Source organism: Chiloscyllium plagiosum, chromosome 36 (assembly GCF_004010195.1).
Source record: "Chiloscyllium plagiosum isolate BGI_BamShark_2017 chromosome 36, ASM401019v2, whole genome shotgun sequence".
Taxonomy (NCBI): Eukaryota; Metazoa; Chordata; class Chondrichthyes; order Orectolobiformes; family Hemiscylliidae; genus Chiloscyllium; species Chiloscyllium plagiosum.
Genome location: NC_057745.1, coordinates 33,894,479 through 33,914,297, shown reverse-complemented (window position 1 = coordinate 33,914,297; position 19,819 = coordinate 33,894,479). Strand labels below are relative to the sequence as shown.

The 19,819-nt window shown below is 42.9% G+C and overlaps 1 protein-coding gene across 2 annotated transcripts in view; it reads left to right on the top strand.

Moving 5' to 3' along the window:
• Positions 1–19,819, top strand: part of minar1 (membrane integral NOTCH2 associated receptor 1) — a 98,208-nt gene that overhangs the window by 46,544 nt on the left and 31,845 nt on the right. Inside the window, exons 2-3 of one of the 2 annotated variants that reach the window (XM_043677076.1) lie at positions 13,006–13,260; positions 14,956–15,028. In XM_043677076.1, the coding sequence (XP_043533011.1) occupies positions 13,006–13,260; positions 14,956–14,970 (270 nt within the window). In that variant the 3' untranslated portion in view covers positions 14,971–15,028. Of the gene's footprint in view, positions 1–13,005; positions 13,261–14,955; positions 15,029–19,819 lie in introns of those variants that run through there. The other variant, XM_043677075.1, reaches the window with a different exon arrangement.

The following is a 19,819-nucleotide window of genomic DNA, read 5'->3' as shown; positions in this document are numbered from 1 at the left end:
GGTAGGTTCTTTACTCAGTGAGTCGTGAGTTCATGGAATGCCCTGCCAGTAGCAGTGGTGGACTCTCCCTCATTATGGGCATTTAAGCGGGCATTGGATAGGCATATGGAGGATAGTGGGCTAGTGTAGGTTAGGTGGGCTTGGATCGGCGCAACATCAAGGGCCGAAGGGCCTGTACTGCGCTGTATTCTTCTATGTTCTATGTTCTATGTTCTATGTTCTATGTTTGCCATACTACATAGTGATACATCCAGACAGAATGCTCTCGATGGCTCACCTATAAAAGTTGGCAAAGGTATTCGTTGTCATGCCAAATTTCCTCAGCTGCCTGAGGAAGAAGAGACATTGCTGTATTCTTCTATGTTCTATGTTCTATGTTCTATGTTTGCAATACTACATAGTGATACATCCAGACTGAATGCTCTCGATGGCTCACCTATAAAAGTTGGCAAAGGTATTCGTTGTCATGCCAAATTTCCTCAGCTGCCTGAGGAAGAAGAGATATTATTGGGCCTTTGTAACCAGTGGGTCCATATGAAGAGTCCAAGAAAGTTTGTTGTGGATGGTCATTCCCAGGAGCCTGACACTCTCCAGTCATTCCTCCTCTGTGCTATTAATGTGTAGGGGGACATGAGTAACATCCTGCTGAAAGACAATAGTGAGTTCCTTGGTTTTGCCGGCATTGAGAGCTAGGTTGTTCTCAGTGCACCATTTTTCCAGGTCTTCCACCTCCCATCTGTAGTCTGTTTCGTCGCTATCTGAGTGTGTAGGGGGACATGAGTAACATCCCGCTGAAAGTCAACAATGAGTTCCTTGGTTTTGCCGGCATTGAGAGCTAGGTTGTTCTCAGTGCACCATTTTTCCAGGTCTTCCACCTCCCATCTGTAGTATGTTTCGTCGCTATCTGAGATTCGACCGACTATGGTGGTGTCATCAGCGACCATGTAAATGGCATTAGTCTGGTATTTGGCGACACAGTCATAGGTATACAGTGAGTACAATAGGGGACTGAATATACCCCCCCCCCCCGGGGGTTTTTTCAGAAAGATAGCCAGTGACTAGTGGAGTTCTGCAAGGATTAGTGTTGGGAATACAACTTTTCACGTTATGCATTAACAATCTGATCGAAGGAACAGGTTAAGTTGGCAGTTAGAATGGCAATGTTTGCACTTATTCCGAGGGGACGATAACACAACAGCATGGTGTACTGCTGAGGCTGTATAGGACTCTGGCCAGACTGCATTTGGAACATTGTGAGCTGTCTTAGGACTGGTGTATAAGAAAGAAAGTGCTGGTGTTGGCAGGGGTCCAGAAGAGGTTCACAAATATGATCCAGGGAATGAAGGGCTTGCCATTTGAGGAATGGTTGAGAACTCGGGGTCTGATCTTGACAGGAGCTAAGAAGGTTGAAGGAGAATTTCATTGAAATTTATGGAATACTGAGAGGCCTGGATAGAGTGGATATAGAGAAGATGTTTTCTTTAGTAGGAGAGACCAGGACCTGAGGGCACAGCCTCAGGGTTAAGAGACGACCCTTTAGAACTGAGATGAGGAGGAATTTTTTTAGTAGTGAATCTGCGAAACTCATTGGCCACAAAAGGCTGTAAAGGCCAAGTCATTGAATATCTTTAAGACAGAGATAGATAGGGTCTTTGAGGAGAAAGTGAGGTCTGCAGATGCTGGAGATCAGAGCTGAAAATGTGTTGCTGGAAAAGCGCAGCAGGTCAGGCAGCATCCAGGGAACAAGAGAATCGACGTTTAGGGTCTTGATTAGTAAGGAGATCAAGGGATAAATGGGGTTGAAAAACATACCAACCATGATTGAATAGTGGTGCAGACTCAATAGGGTGCATGATCTAAATCTGCTCCTGGATCTTATGGTCTTACGAACACACTGTGTAAATCATGTATTCTGAGGAAGTTTTCCTGGACTATACTGAACCAATGTTCTCATTATTGGTTTCTAGTATTTGCCTCATGAGTATCCTGCTGTACTTATATCCCATATAACAAAAAACTATTCATTTTAGCCAGAGAATAATAGCCTGCCATTGTGGATCCCATCGATGACAAAGGAAATATTCATTCACTATACTTTTGACAAATGTTTAATGGGATAATTGACTAGGAATTTTCTTGAATTGTTCCCACCCCACCAATATAGCCTTACTGGAAATAAGCATTTCTACTGCATTTCAGGTGAAAATTTCATTCTGAAACAGATCTGGGGAAAATCCCATGTTTATCCTGTATGAATTCCACAGCAGATAACACAGCGCAGAGAGCAAAGGATGAGCATAACGGTCCTTGGCATTAGGATCTCATTCAACACCCATAATAAGAGCGTCATTTTAATGTAAACGCTTTGCAAACTTCCCCAGTGATTTGAACATAAGTTGTAAAACAGACCAAACTGCTCCATCAAAATAACAACAAGAATGTAATTATATTTTTCTTCTAATTTTGTTGCTATCTATAACACTCTTCCCACTGGCCCTGGCAAAAGTTGTCATCATGTTTTAATTGTTCAATGGAAGAATAAGAAGAAATCCCCAGGAACTGTCTCAGTTTTGATCGCTTGTCACCATAATACAATGATACAGCAGATTAAAGTGGAAGAGAGCTGCCTGCTGGGAACACAGACCATTATCATTAAATTTGATTTCAGGTCAGCACTCCACTCAAACACTGAAACCTGGTACCTGCTGAAATCAGCTTTCTGTCCCACAGCACCATCTGAAGCTCAGCAGTGTATGGAAATGAATGTGCAATAAGTATAACAGGTCATAGTCAAACCATTATGACTGATTTAACAGTAGATTGGATGAGAGATTTTAAAACATTTCAAAGATTTCGAATTACGGGGTAAAGTTCACAAGGTTAATCTCTAGATTATTCATTGAAACCTACAATTGTACCCAATAATACATAGTCAAACAGGAATACAAAGAAGCCATTCAGTCCCTTTAACCTATCCCATTATTTAATGGGATCACTGTTGGCTTACACGTCACTGTCATTCATCTCCTTTTTATTGATCATTACTGTGTATCGCTGGTACCCTCACCAAATAGAATTCTGTCATTCTCACCCTTGGAAAGCACCTACTGATCCTTCAAAGGTGAAAACTCCAGATTCTTAGTATTGTTTGTGGGGTTAGGTGGCTGCTTAATTGACCTCTGGCACTCTTTAGGGATGAGGTCTCTTGTTCTGTATTAGCTTACCGAACGAAATAGTTTCTGTCTTATCTATCAAAATATTTGACGATTTTAAACACCTCAATTAGATTAACTTACAGGAGTATTCCGGAATAGTAAAATCTCAACCATTTTGGTTTACTTCTGGCTGTTAACCCTGCAACTGCCACTGTGTTCTTCCCCTTGTGTGCTCTTACAGGAGGCAGCCAGTTAAGAACCCCATTGTATTAAGGACAGCAGGCATGCTCAAGAGTGGGGAGGAGTGTCCAGTGAGGCCAATGAATTTGGCACCCTGGCCTTGTCCACATAGGGATGGAGGGAGGGAATGGAACAGCAGATATCACGGTGGCATCCAACACGAAACACCTTCCCCTCCATCAAAATTCAACCGGTCAGTGACTATCTACCTCTGGATGATTCCACCAGTGAATCCCTGCTTCTCACACAAAAGTCATGATCCATTTGATTCTGAAGTACTTGAAGAAGAAGCAGATTGGAAGTGTTGGCTGTTAAAAGATGGAGGACAGTTCTCTCTGCCCTGACAATTGATGCCTTTGCAGAATACAAATACAAAATTGCGGGATTCATCATTAAATCATTACTGTGCTGACCATAGGCATCTTGAAGTATTAATTTAGCTGCTTAAGCAGATCCATAACTCATCTGAACATGTTAATTTTAAAAATCTACATAGAGGAGGGAGAGGGGATAGACATTCAACACCTTTAACCTGCTCTGGCATGGAATTAGGTTCTGGATTATCTGAAATTATAATCTGCATGGCTGCTTTGATGTTTTAAAACTTAATTCATGGGATTTGAAAACTAATGACAATGCCAGAATTAAAATGCATCCCTAAAAATGTCCTTGGTAGTGGTGAGTTTCCATCTTAAAGGGTTGCAATCCATTTGGTTTAGGTACATCCTTTGTGATGTTAACAGAGGGAAATACAGACTCAGCAATAATGAAGGAACAGCAATATAAGGTGGAGTTTTACAGGGATCTAAATGACATGGGTTATGGCAGAATCAGGCAACAAGAGCGATGAGGCTGGTCTTAACATCGAGAGCAACTTACTCCATCTTTTATACTTCTCACAAGTGGCACGGCCAGATTCTCACTAGGTGGTGATGAGTTGACAAACGATGGTCATTATTGTTTGCTAAGTGTGGCCAGAGACAAGATCCTTTCTTCATAAGGGCCAGGAAACTGAATGGTGGGCAGCACACTATCTTTCTTAACTCTTTCTGCCTTATTATGGTCTGTTTTCCTCTTGGAATAAGAGAGAGCTAGGTGTTACAAGAGACAAAGGTGGGTGGCACAGCTGTTGGTAAAAGGGGAGAGTAGACAGCACAGAGCGCATGGAGGGTTAGTCGTGTTGGTGTTGGGGTGGGTCACAGCAAGTTAGAAAGGTGTTGCAGGCAGTTGTGAGAGTGGTACAACGTAAAACTTTGTGGGAGGTGGGTACAGTAGTAGAGATAGAATGAGACTGAAGGTTTTGAGATAAGATGGTGGATCTTACACTGGCAGAGTAGAAAAAGATTTCTATCTACAGTGCTGGTCATTCCTCCAGAAATTGAGACTGCTGAGATGGCAACTTTGGGCCGGGCTGGCAGAGTCTGGGGGCATGCTCTCTTTTGTTGGCCCTGAGGGGAGAAGGAGGCCCCACCTCTGTACACCCTATCCAGCAGGACCACCAGGTATTTCCCCTGGTTGCCATGTCAGGAATTGTGCAGGGGCAGTGAACAGACAGTGCTTGTCCAGGTGTACAACAGGCTTTTGAATGTACCAGGAATGTGGGCAGCACGGTGGCTCAGTGGTTAGCACTGCTGCCTCACCGTGCCCGGGACCCGGGTTCAATTCCAGCCTCATGCGGCTGTCTGTGTGGAGTTTGCACATTCTCCCCATGTCTGTGTAGGTTTCCTCCGGGTGCTCCGGTTTCCTCCCACAATCCAAAAATGTGCAGGTTAGATGAATTGGCCATTCGAAATTGCCCATAGTGTTCAGTGGATTGAATGCTTTAGTCAGTGGAAATATAAAGTATTAGGATAGAGGAATAAGTCTGGGTGGGTTACTCTTCGGAGAATCAGTGTGGACTTGTTGGACCAAGAGGCCTGTTTCCACACTGTAGGGATTCTATGATTCTATGAATGCCATTGAATTCCTGGGTATTTGCCGATTGGTGTGTTGTCCCAAGAACGTGGTAAATGTGGGGCAGGAATCAGATGTCAATGATGCCTTAAGGGTGTGATAAGTTAATAATGAGGCAAGCTTCAGAAGATATGGTGAGAAAGCTCATCAGGCCTCATGGTGACAGACCCGCTGAAAAATCCTGATGTAATTTGACTTAGCCGGAAAGCATAAGATGCAGCCTATTGGAACACAGCAGAATGGTGTGTGATTCAGAGTGGGTGTTCCCGTAGAACTGTTGATCTTGTCCTTCCATGTGCGAGAGGTCATAGATTTGGAAGATAATTTCATCGAAGCTAGAGGAGTTGTTGAAATCCATCTTACTGGTGTCACTGTACATTGGTGTGGAAGGGGATGAATGCTGACGTTGGTGGATGTGATGCCAACCAAGTGGGTTTGCTTCATCCTGGATGGTGTGGAGTATTGTTGGAGCTCACTCATCCAGGCAAGTGAAGAGTATTTCATTACATTCCTGACTTGTTCCTCGTAGATGGTGAGAAGGGTTCCATAACCTTTAACTTACTTAACCAAGGAAATAATATCAATTGCAATTTTGAAATTGTAAATTAAGCCCCAGTCTCAAAATATTTTGTTGGGGAAAGGTGATGCACTTGGACAGGACAGACAAGACAAGTGAATACATGATGAATGGTAGAACCTGGATAAGTACTGAATATGAGAGGGGCCTGGGTGTGCATGTACATTGGTCCCTTAAGGTATCAGGACAGGTGGATAAAATGGTTAATAAAGAATATGGGATACTTGCCTTTATTATCCTCATCATAGTGTTTAAGAGCAGAGAGGTGATGCTGGAATTGTATAAAACTTCAGTCAAAACAGCTAAAGTATTGTGTGCAGTTCTGGAATCCACTTTGTAGATGGATGTGATTGCACTGGCAATGGTGTAGAAGAGATTTACCAGGATGTTGCCTGGGCTGGAGAGTTTTAATTATGAAGAGAGATCGGATAGTATGGGGAATGGTTCTGAATAGCTTCTGAGGAAGGATCACATGACCCTCCAAAGAGTCAGACCCTTTCCCCTACCCTATTACTCTACATTTCCCATGGCTGACACAACCAACCTACACATCCCTGAATGCTATGGACAATTTAGCATGACCAGTTCACCTAACCTATACATCTTTGGACTGTGGGAGGAAACTCACGCAGACACAGGGAGAATGTGCAACGCACTTCACACACCAGACATTAATTCTAATTTCTGTCCACAGATGCTTCCAGACCTGTTGAGCTTTTCGAGCAACTTCCATTTTCGTTTCTGATTTAGCAGTTCTTTTGGTTTGAAAAGAATGGGGTTATTTTTTTTGGAACAGAGGAGACTGAAGGGAACACAATTGAGATGTATAAAATAGTGGGGGACATTGATGGAGGAAAGGGGAGGGAAATGTTCCCCCAGTGGAGGCCTCAATGACCAGGGAGCATGGATGAAAGGTAAGGAGCAGAAGATTTAGAGGAGAGTGAAGATTTTTATTTTTCACCCAGTGGATGGTAAGAATCTGGAAGTCACTGTCTGTAAGGGTGGTAGGGGCAGAAATCCTCAGAATATTTCAGAAGTATTTAGACATGCAATTGAGATGTGAAGGCATACAAGGGTGTGGGCTAAGTGTTGGAAAATGGGATGGCAATGGATAGGTGCTTGTTTTTGACCAGTGCAGAGTTAATGGGCCAAAAGGCCTTCTGTGCTGAAGACGTCTCTGACTCCTCTCTATCATCTAATACCTCTCCACCAGCATATGGACAAAGAGCAAAAATAAGCTATTCAGCCCCTCAATTCTGCTCCACAATTGATTTGGCCTTCATCTTTCTGCTGCTTTTGCTGTAAATACGTCTGTATAGAGAATTCAAATTGCATTTTCAATGTGTTCAGAATTTCTCTAGTCTGGCTCTTCCCATCTCAAACAAGCATGCTGTTTTGGAAAATGTAAAGGAATATGTAGTATGAACAGTCAGGTTTCTGGTACTGAGACTGGCTTTGATGTAACACAGGGTACCTCAGGTTCCAACCAATCAATTGTGATAATAGGGGACTCTCTCGTCAGGAGCACAGACAGGTGTTTCTGTGGCCAACAGCAAGAAATCAGAATGGTGTGTTGCCTCCCTGGTGCCAGGATCAAGGATATCTCAGAGAGATGCAGAATATTCTCAAAGGGGATAGGGACCAGGAGTCATTGTACACATTAAAACTAACAACACAGGAAAGGAAAAGGATGAGATTCTGAAAGGAAAATATAGAAATGTAGACAGGAATTTAAAAAGGAGGTCCTCGAGGGTAGTAATATCTGATTATTCCTGGTGCTATGAGCTAGTGGGGGTAGGAATAGGAGAATAGAGCAGATGAATGTGCAGCTGAGGAGCTGGTGCACGGGAGAAGGGTTCATATTTTTGGATCATTGGAATCTCTTCTGGGTAGAAGTGACGTGTACAAGAAAGATAGATTGCACCAGAATTGGAAAGGGACTAATATAATGGCAGGGAGATTTGCTAGCGCTGCTCTGGAGGATTTAGATTAGATTAGATTAGATTACATTAGATTAGATTATTTACAGTGTGGAAACAGGCCCTTTGGCCCAACAAGTGAGCAGCACGGTGGCACAGTGGTTAGCACTGCTGCCTCGCAGCGCCAGAGACCCTGGTTCAATTCCCACCTCAGGCAACTGTCTGTGTGGAGTTTGCACATTTTCCCTGTGTCTGCATGGGTTTCCTCCGGGTGCTCTGGTTTCCTCCCAAAGTCCAAAAATGTGCAGGTTAGGTGAATTGACCATGCTAAATTGACTGTAGCGTTAAGTGAAGAGGTAAATGTAGGGGAATGGGTCTGGGTGGGTTGCTCTTCAGAGGGTCAGTGTGGATTTGTTGGGCCGAAGGGCCTGTTTCCACACTGTAAGTAATCTAATCAAGTCCACACCGACCCTCCGAAGAGCAACCCACCCAGACCCATTCCCCTACATTTACCCCTGACTAATCTACCTAACACTAATTTAGCATGGCCAATTCATCTAACGTGCACACTTTTGGACTGTGGGAGGAAATCGGAGCACCAGGAGGAAATCCACATAGACACGGGGGGAATGTGCAAACTCCACACAGACAGTAGCCCGAGGTGGGAATTGAACCCGGGTCTCTGGCGCTGTGAGACAGCAGTGCTAACCACTAAGCCACTGTGCCACCCCAAAAACTAATAAGGTGAGAGTTGTGGGACCCAGGGAGATATTGAGGAAAGAGATCAATCTGGTCCAGTTGAGAACAGAAGTGAGTCAAACAAGTAAGAGCAGAAAGGAACAAATCAGAGAACAAGGTAGAACTGATAAATTAAACTGCATTTATTTCAATGCAAGGGGCCTAACAGGGAAGGCAGATGAACTCAGGGCATGGTTAGGAACATGAGACTGGGATATCATGGCAATTATAGAAACATGGCTCAGGGATGGACAGAACAGGCTCGATGTTTCAGAATACGAATGCTACAGGAAGGATAGAAAAGGAGGCAAGAGAGATGGGGGAGTGACATTTTTGATAAGGGATAACATTCTGGCTGTACTGAGGGAGGATATTCCTGGGAATACATCCAGAGATGTTATTTGCACGGAACTGAGAAATAAGAAAGGGATGATCACTTTATTGGGATTGTACTATAGACTCTCTAATAATCAGCAGGAAATTGAGAAACAAATTTGTAAGGAGACCTCAGTTATCTGTAAGAATCACGGGGTGGTTATGGTAGGGGATTTTAACTTTCCAAACATAGACTGGGACTGACATAGTGTTAAGTGTTTAGATGGAGAGAAATTTGTTAAGTATGTACAAGAAAATTTTCTGATTTAGTACGTGGATGGACCTACAAGGGGAGGTGCAAATCTTGACGTACCCTTGGGAAATAAGGCAGGGCAGGTGACTGAGGTATCAGTGGGGGAGCACTTTGGGGCCAGCGACCATAATTCTATTAGTTTTAAAATAGTGATGGAAATAATTGACCAGATATAAAAGTTAAAGTTCTGAATTTGAATGAAGGCCAATTTTGATAGTATTAGGCAAGAATATTCAAAAGTTGATTGGGGGCAGATGTTCGTAGAAAAAGGGACAGCTGGAAAATGGGAAGCCTTCAAAAATGAAGTAACAAGAATCCAGAGAAAGTATATTCTTGTCAGGGTGAAAGGCAAGGCTAGTAGATATAGGGAAAGCTGTATGACTAAAGAAATTGAGGGGAGAAAGTGAGGACTGCAGATGCTGGAGATCAGAGCTGAAAATGTGTTGCTGGAAAAGCGCAGCAGGTCAAGCAGCTAGACAGGAGAGATCAAGTGAATCCTTAGAAGAGTATAAAGGCAGCAGGAGTATTCTTAAGAGGGAAATCAGGAGGGCAAAAAGGGAACAAAAAGGGGACTTTAGTAAATAGAGTTAAGGAGAATCCAAAGGGTTTTTACAAATACATTAAGGACAAAAGGGTAACAGAGAGAATGGGACCCCTTAAAGATCAGCAAGGCGGTCTATGTTTGGAACCACAGGAGATGGGGGAGATACTAAATGAGCATTTTGCATCAGTGTTTACAGTGGAGAAGGACATGGAAGATACAGAATGTGGAAAAATAGAAGGTGATAACTTGAAAAATGTCCATATTAGAGAGGAGGAGGTGCTAGATACCTTAAAACACATAAAGATGGATAAATCCTCAGGACCTGATCAGGTGTACCCAAGAACTCTGTAGGAAGCTAGGGAAGTGATTGCTGGGCCCCTTGGCGAGATATTTGTATCATTGATAGTCACAGGTGAGGTGCCAGAAGGCTGGCAGTCAGCTAACGTGGTGCCACTGTTTGGAAGGATGGTAAGGATGGTGGGCAAGTATTGGAGGGAATCCAGAGGGATAGGATTTATATGTATTTGGAAAGGCACGAACTGATTAGGGTAGGTCAACCTGGCTTTGTACGTGGGAAATTATGTTTCACTGACTTGAATGAGTTTTTTGAAGAAGTGACAAAGAGGATTGATGAAGGCAGAGCAGTAGACATAATCTATATGGACTTCAGTCAGGCATTTGACAAGGTTCCTCATGGTATACTGGTTAGCAAGGTTAGATCACATTGAATACATGGAGAACTAGCCATTTGGATACAGAACTGGCTCAAAAGTAGAACACAGAGGTTGGTGGTGAAGGGTTGTTTTTCAGACTGGAGGCATGTGACCAGTGGAGTGCCACAAGGAATGGTTCTTGGTCTACTGCTTTTCATCATTTATATAAATGATTTGGATGTGAACATAGGAGGTATAGTTAGTAAGGTTGCAGATGACACCAAAACTAAGGGTGTAGTGGACAGCGAAGGGGGTAACCTCAGAGTACAGTAGGATCTTGATCAGATGGGCCAATGGGCTGAGGAGTGGCAGATGGAGTTTAATTTAGATAAATGTGAGGTGCTGCATTTTGGAAAGACAAATCAGGGCAAGATTTATACACTTAATGGTAAGCTCCAGAAGAGTGTTGCTGAACAAAGAGACCCTGAAGTTCAGGTTCATTGTTCCTTGAAAGTGGAGTCGCAGGTAGATAGGATAGTGAAGTAGGTGTTTGGTATGCTTTCCTTTATTGATCAGAATATTGAGTATAGGATTTGAGAGGTCATGTTGCAGCCGTACAGGACATTGATTGGACCACTTTTGGAATATTGTGTGCAATTCTGCTCCCCCTGCTCGAGGGAAGATGTTGTGACACCTGAAAGGGTTCAGAAAAGATTTACAAAGACATTGCCACGGTGGGAGGGTTTGAGCTCTAAGGAAAAGCTGAATATGCTGGGATTGTTTTCCCTGGAGCATCGGAGGCTGAGGGGTGACTTTATAGAGATCTATAAAATCATGAGGGGCATGGATAGGATAAATAGACAAGATCTTTTCCCTGGGGTCGAGGAGTCTAGAACTAGACAGTACAGCTTTAGGGTGGGAGGGGAAAGATTTATAAGAGACCTAAGGGGCAATGTTTTCATGCAGAGGGTGGTACATGTGTGGAATGAGCTGCCAGAGGAAGTGATGGGGGCTGGTAAAATTACAATATTTGAAACGTATCTGAATGGGTATACGAATAGGAAGGATTTAGAGGGATATGGGCCAAGTCCTGGCAAATGGGATTTAATTAATATAGGATATCTGGTCATCATGAATGAGTTGGACTGAAGGATCTGTTTACATGCTGTACATCTCTATGACTCTCTAACTCTATTTAGCTTGTCGCACTCTTTCCCCAGCACTGTCATACTTAGTTGTTCAGTCTTCTTCTTCAGTCCTGTCTCTGCCTTTAAGATTGGAAGAAATTCCAATTAAGTCTCATATCAGCTTTTCATTTCCACATAGGGGCTGGAAAACTGACAACCATTCTAACTTCATATCTGGGATGGGTTTCTGTTGGAATGAGGAGTGACTTGATCAAAATGCATAAGACCCTGAATGGTCTTGACAAGGTGGATGTGCAAAGGATGTTCCCTCTTGTAGTTCAGTCCAGGACTAATGAATGTTGTTTCAAAATTAAGGGTCGGGCTTTCAGGACAGAGGTGAAGAGAAATGTTTTCTTTCAGAGGATTGTGTGACTTTGGAAATTTTGGCTTCAGAAGGTGATGGAGTTGGGCTTAATTGAAAATCTTTAAGACAAAGATGGATAAATTTGTGTAATAGAAAAGAATCAAAGATTCACAGTGTTCAATGGGAATGTGGGATTCAAAACATAAACAGATCAGCATGGATCTTATTGAACAATGGAGTCGTCTCAAGGGGTTGAATGGTTGACTTTTACTCTTATTATGTATGACTCACACAGCCATTTAAAGTTGCACACTGTAGATCTGCAGTCACATGTAGGCCTGACAGGGTAAGGATCACAAATTTCCTTAACAAAAGGACATCAGTGAACCAAATGGATTTTTAAGACAATTTACGATAGATGTCATTGTCTCCACTACAGAAGTTAGTTTATATTCCAGGTTTATTGATTGAATTTCTCTTCCATCAGATCCAGTGATAGGATTTGACCACACATTGCCTGGGCTCCTGGATTACTAGTCTAGTGCTGATCTTGATAGATTTCAACAGTTTGAACAATTCTGGCTCACCACGTTTCAAAAATAGATCAGAAAGCTCTACTGGCCCACACAAACCAGTTCAAGAAATATCATGTAATGTTTTCAAAACCCTTCCCTCCCCGCCAACCTAGAGAAGCTGGTTGTAAATGTTCTCTGTTGTCCCTATCTGACTGCCTTCAGATTAAGACTCCCGAAAAAGAAATATTTAAAAATCACACGACACCAGGTTATCGTCCAACATATTTATCTGGAAGCACTAGCTTTCGGAACGCTGCTCCTTCATCAGCTGCCTAAGGAGCAGACCTCCAAAAGCTAGGACTTCCAAATAAACCAGTTGGACTATAACCTGGTGTTATGTGATTTTTAACTTTGTCCACCCCAGTCCAACACTGGCACCTCCACATCATAAAGAAGAAATAAAATAAAACCATTGATTTTATTTTAACAGTATTTCATTTTTGAATTCAAACATCCTATTGAATAACTTTCTTTGCTTTTAGTGAGGTGTCTGAACTGCTCATTGGCTTTAATGCTTCGACATCTTTTCCAGTTAGATCGACGATACGTCATTTCACAATCACACAGACCAGCAAAGCCTGGGAAAGATTCTCTTCTGATTGAACAAGTCTTCAGCCCACACGCTTATCCCAATTCCATGAAGTCCCACATGAAAAGCAATCCGTTGTACACAGACCTCCGACTGACTGAGGTCTTAGAGCAAAAGCGACCTCAGCCATCATGGACCATAGAGGAATACAACAGGAATGCTAGTGAGAAGGCCAAATCAGCCATTTTGGATATTCAGGTAAGGCTTAGTTTCAATATCTTCCCACTTTATCTGAAGTGTTTGTTGTCACTGCTTAACCTTATTTTACAATCTTTTGTCAGAGTCAGGGAGTGGTCATCGTACAACAGACAAGGAGAATGCTTTAACAAGCACAGAGGTGCCCCAGGAGGAAGCCTGTTTTATTTTCCCTTTGTTTTGGACCATTTTGAAGATCCAAAGGGGCATTTATTTTAGCTCCTTGTACTCTCCCTGTTCCCAATGTGCTTGATGGGGCTCGGTGTGAGGGGAATTTTATGTTTAGTTGAAATGAGCAGGGGAAGTTCCTCTGGATTTTAAACCATTGTTGTCCCTGGGACAACAGGATGTTCGATGGGGATGGAGCAGAGGGGATTGATTTATTTGTTTTCTTTGATTTTGCTTGAGTTTGAGTTTATTTTTAGTTTGGGCCCTTGTGGTCACTGCCCAAAAGACGTTGGTGGGAACAGAGTCAAGGGAGGACATTTTTTTGTTTGTTTATTTATTTTTGTTTTTCTCCAAAGTAATCGGTGAAGTCGGCGAACAAAGTCAAGGCAGCTAGATTTTCTGTTTCAAAAGAGTAGAGTGAGCTTTCCTCTGTGTTTCACCCAGTGCTATCCATCCAAGGAGTGTCTGATGGGGGGAGTTGAGTTGAATTGAGTTGAATTTATTGTCACGTGTACCAAGGCACAGTGAAAAGCTTTGTTTTGCGAGCAATCCAGGCAGCTCACAGAGTTAAGTAGCATAGATAAGTAAATAATAGGTAAACAGCGGCAAAAACCAGAACACAGATACAGGAAAATGTTAAGAGTTTGTGAGTCCATTCAGTATTCTAACAACAGTAGGGTAGAAACTGTTTTGAAACCGGCTGGTGCATGTGTTCAGGCTTCTGTACCTTCTCCCCGATGGTAGAGGTTGTAGAAAAACATTGCCAGGGTGGGATGGATCTTTGAGAATGCTGGTGGCCTTTCCTTGGCAGCGGGCCTGGTGGATGGATTCTATGGACGGGAGGGTTGGCCTTTGAGATTGTCCGGGCCGAGTTCACCACTCTCTGTAACCGTCTCCGATCTTGAATGGTACAGTTGCCATCCCAGGTAGCGATACATCCAGACAGAATGCTTTCGATGGCGCACCTATGAAAGTTGGCAAAGGTATTTGTTGTCATGCCAAATTTCCTCAGCTGACTGAAGAAGAAGAGACATTATTGGGCTGTTGTAACCAGTGCATCCACATGAAGAGTCCAAGAAAGCTTGTTGTGGATTTCTACTTCCAGGAGCTTGACATTCTCCACTCGTTCCACCTCTGTGCTGTTAATATGTAGGGAGGCATTAGAATCAGGGGTTCTCAGATTTTTTCTGTTTATACCTTTCATTTAAAAGCGTAGAAACAGAAGGAGGCCATTCATTTCCTCAATTTCTCTGTTTCCTCTGTTTTGACATTCAATGCAATTGTGGCTAATCTGTATCTTAACTTCATATACCTTAGTTTACATCCTTTAACTCCCTTGCATAACAGTACAACAGAAAAGTTATTTAGAGTAGAATAGTAATTTATTGTCACTTGTACTTGTATAAAAAAATACAGTGAAAAGTGTTTAAGTCACCATACTCCGGCACTATTTTAATGACAAATTATACATATAAAACAAATTAAGACAAAGTCCATCTTAGTTCAATTCATGGTTCCAATGCTCCTCAGATTGGGGAAACCTGATGCTCCAGCCATTGAAAGGAATCCCGGGCCATTGCAATCTCAGGCCGGACCCACCATAATGCCAAAGCTGCCTCAAAGAATCCAGGGCTGGGCTGGACTCATCATGACTCCGAAAACACTGCAGATGCAGTTTCAAGGAATCCCGGGCCAGTGGGATCCTGGATCCAGACCCACCACATCACTGAAGCCGCTGAAGCACCCCACCACATCGTAGGACCTTCCAGGACACGGCACAATTGCCACAAGGAATGGCCATATTTATCAAATCTATTTAACAAATACTCATCAATTAAAATTTTCAATAATCCCTTCCTCAGTCTTACCAGTGTTTGGTTATTATGTGTAATGTTCAAAATCATTCAGCAGTCCACAGAAATTAGGTCCAACAATAAAACACTAACATCCTTGCAGAGAGTTCTTAGCTTTTGAGATTTGATTTAAACACCCATTGGAGAAGATTCTTCATTTTGATATAAATGATCTCAACACTTTCCACTCACTGTCAATGTTAATAGCAAGAACCATAAACTAAATAAATAAACTACAAATTTGTAACTTTTAACACAACCTGGAATAAATGCAAATTAATTATGTATTAACATTACTTTGTACTTCTAATCCAGCACTGTTAATTTTAGTTAATTGATGTAACAAAAATATAATGTATTGCAACCACAAGCAGCATGATCACTCCCTATTCAAATATGACACTGCACAGTCATACAGTTCCACAGTGCAGTGTTCTTTATTCAAGCAGGGTAGCTCTGGAGGCCAATTCAACAACAGCTTTCAGCCAGAGTTTTATTGTAAGACAGACCACAACAGGGCAGATATCTCAAAACTTTCCTTCCTCGGGTCATGACAGCCCTGATGAGGTAACTTGCAAGAGTCCCTTTTCAAGTGACTACCCAATAGTTTGAAGATCATCATATTGTGCAATTTTTTCCTCTTCTGGTGGATAATCTAATTTGGAGTTTAAAAGGAAGTTCAGGTCGAGATGAGATCAGCCAGGATTGTATTAAATGGTGGAGCACACTCAGGGGGCTGAAATTCCTACTCCTGTTCCTAATTCTTATATTCTTACATTTATTTTATTCTCTTTATGATTGGCCCTACTTCCACCACCCTCTAATTCCAGATCCTAATTCATTTTGTGATTACACTTGCCAATGTCGCCACTGGTTCTTTTGCCAGTCACCTTTTAGTCTGTGTCTTCTGATTCTTATCTTTTGCCAATCAGAACAGTTGCTTCCTGTCTACCCCATCCTGCCCCTCATGAGTTTTGAATACTCATATTAACCTCCCAACCTTCTCTACCTTAAGGAGGACTGACCTTAAGGGCCTGTTTCCGCACTGTAGGCGACCTGATCTGATTAGCCACAATAGCCAGGCAAACTACATAGAATCATAGCCCCCTCCAGTATGGAAACAGGTCCTTTGGCCCAACAGGTCCACATTGACCATCCAAAGAGTAACCCACCCAGGCCAATTTCCAACCACCCTCCCCAAATAAAATCCTATATTTACCCCTGATTAATGCACCTAATCTACACATCCCTAAACATTACGGGCAATTTAGCATGGCCAATTCACCTAACCTGCACAGCTTTAGATTGTGGGGGGAAACTAGAGCACCCAGAGGAAACCCATGCAAACACAGGAAGAATGTGCAAACTCCACACAGACTGTCATCCGAGGTTTGGAATTGAACCGGAGTCCCTGGAGCTGTGAGGCAGTAGTGCTAACCACTCGGGTTCTTCTTTTTTCTTTAATATACTTAAAGAATCTTTTTGAAAACATCCTGATCTTCTTAACCAAGGGCTATCCTCCTTATATCTCCAGGGGTCCCAGCTGCCTGCTCCTTAGCTATACCTCCTCCTTTTTACTTGGGGTAATTTTCCAAATTTTGCTGGAGTTTGGGGCAGTTCCAGCAGATTGGAAAACAGCAAATATGATACAACTGTTTAAAAAAGCAGGTAGATACAATCCCTTCCCATACATGGAGCAGGTGAATGGTCTCTCCCCAGTGTGACTGCGCCAAAGGATTTATAGCTGGAATGCATAATAGAATTCTTCCTTACATTTCCACGGTTTCTCCATGGTGCGAGGGCAAATGGGACTGTATGGATGGATTTCCAGTTATGCTGGATAACTGTAACCTACACTGCATTCATCACATTTCCAGCATTTCTCTACAGCTCTGGAACCGATGTGAAAGATACATATTGTTTGATCAATTCATCATGTACCTACTGAACAATGTAAGGCAGCAGGAACAAGGCGTGTGGCAACATCATTAACTGGATTGTAAACATATAGCACAGCAAGCTCTCTTCCTCAGTTCCATCACCATGTTTCTATTTGTAATCTCCAGGTCCTACACAAAAAAATCAATGCTCACTTTCCTGCATGCTATGATTTTGAGGTACCAGTGTTGGACTGGGGTGGATAAGCTTAAAAATCACACAACACCAAGTTATTGTCCAACAGGTTTATTTGGAAAACTAGCTTTCGAGGCACCCCCTTTTCATCAGGTGGTTGTCGAACAGCACCATAAGACACAGAAGTTAGAGCAAAAGGGTGTCAGGGGTGTCAGGATATTTTAATCTAAATTTGTTTTAGTCTTTCATCTTTTAGAATGGGATATGCTAGTTTCAGTTCTTTAATATGTACATCCCGGAGCTCCTTTTAAGTTATATCCTCAAGTTAGCTTCAGCTTTTCTAACAAGAGGTTCCATCTCAGCTCAGATGATGTATTAAAGGTGTGAGGTTAAAGTCTGTCTGTGTCCCAATGTTGAATCAGAATGGTTCTATTGCTAAAGTTGGACTTTACAGAGTCTTACATGTATTTATGCAGTTTTTGAGTGAACTAAAATGTAATTCTGCAAATACAAATTCACCCCATAAACTTATATATGTGTTTGGGTGTGTGTGAGTGTGATGGGGTATAAGTCTGTGAGAGGGTGTGTGCATCGATATGGGTGCAGAGTGAAAAAGAGAGAGTATAGTGCAGTGGGGTCACTTGTAGTGTGACATGAACCCAAAGTCTTGGGTGAGGCCATCCCCATGGGTACCAAATGTGGCTATCAGCCTCTGCTCAGCCACTTTGCATTGTGTGTTCTGAAGTCCGCCTTGGAGGATGGTCACCTGATGGTCCGAGGCCGAATTTCCAGGACCACTGAAGTATTACCCAACTGGGAGGGAACACTCTTCTCTATTGATTGTTGTGTGGTGTCCATTCATCTGTTGCCGTCGCCTCTGCTTGGTCTCTCCAATGCACCATGCCTCAGGGCATCCTTGTCTGCAGCGTATGAGATAGACACTGTTGGTTGTGTCACATGAGTACCTACCATGTACATTGTGGGAGGTATCCCCATGTGTAATAGTGGTTTCCGTGTCGAACTGACATGTCTTTCAGTGGCTGCCATGACAGGTTTATGGTCGATGTTATCCTGAAGGCTGGGCAGTTTGCTTCAAACTGTTTGAGGTTTTGTGGTTGTTTGAAGGTGAGAATTGCAGGTGTGGAAAAGGTCTTGGCGAGATATTCATCCTCATCAATAACATGTTGCAGGCTGTGAAGAACATGGTGTAGTTTCCCAGCTCCTGGGAAGTACTGGACAACCAAGGGTACCCTGTCGGTTGCAGCTCATGCCTGTCTCCTGAGGAGGTCTTTACAATTTCTCACTGTGGCATGTCAGAACTGGCAGTCGATGAGTTGAGCATCATACCTTGTTCTTATGAGGGCATCCTTGAGCACTTTGACGAGTCCGCCACGTTCCTCCTCATCTGAACAGATCCTGTGCATGCCTATCTGTAAGGGATGGCTGTTTCAATATGTTTTAGGTGGAAGCTGGAGAAGTGTAGCATTGTGAGGTTATCTATGGGTTTGTTGTAGAGTGAGGTGCTGAGGTACTCATCCTTGATGGAGATACATGTATCCAAGAATGAGACAGATAGTAGAGAGTAGTCCATGGTGAGTTTGATGGTGGGATGAAACTCGCTGATATCACTGCATAGTTGTTTCAGTGACTCTTTGGCATGGGTCCAGAGGAAGAAAATATTGTCAATATACCTGGTGTATAAGGTTGGTTGGAGGTCCTGCGTAGAGAAGAAGTCTTGTTCGAATCTGTGCATGAAAATGTTGTCATATTGGGGTGCAAATTTGGTCTCCATGGCTGTTCTATGTGTCTGGATGAAGAACTGGTTGTCAAAGATGAAGACGTTGTGATCGAGAATAAAGCGGATGAGTTGTAGGATGGTGTTTGGTGTTTGGAGTTTGGCAGTTGTTGGTGTTGAGTACTGAGGCTTTTGCAGCGATGCCATCATTGTGGGGGATGTTGGTGTAGAGTGCTGCCACATCCATTGTGATGAGAAATGTTTGCAGTTCAACTGATTCGTGGGTGCTGTGTTATAGAGTCATAGAGTCATAGAGATGTACAGCATGGAAACAGACCCTTCGGTCCAACCTGTCCATGCCGACCAGGTATCCCAACCCAATCTAGCCCCACCTGCCAGCACCCGGCCTACATCCCTCCAAACTCTTCCTATTCATATACCCATCCAAATGCCTCTTAAATGTTGCAATTGTACCAGCCTCCGCCACATCCTCTGGTAGCTCATTCAATATGCGTACCACCTCTGCATGAAAAATTTGCCCTGTAGGTCTCTTTTATATCTTTCCCCTCTCACCATAAACCTATGCCCTCTAGTTCTGGACTCTCCGACCCCAGGGAAAAGATTTTGTCTATTTATCCTATCCATGCCCCTCATAATTTTGTAAACCTCTATAAGGTCACTCCTCAGCCTCCGACGCTCCAGGGAAAACAGCCCCAGCTTGTTCAGCCTCTCC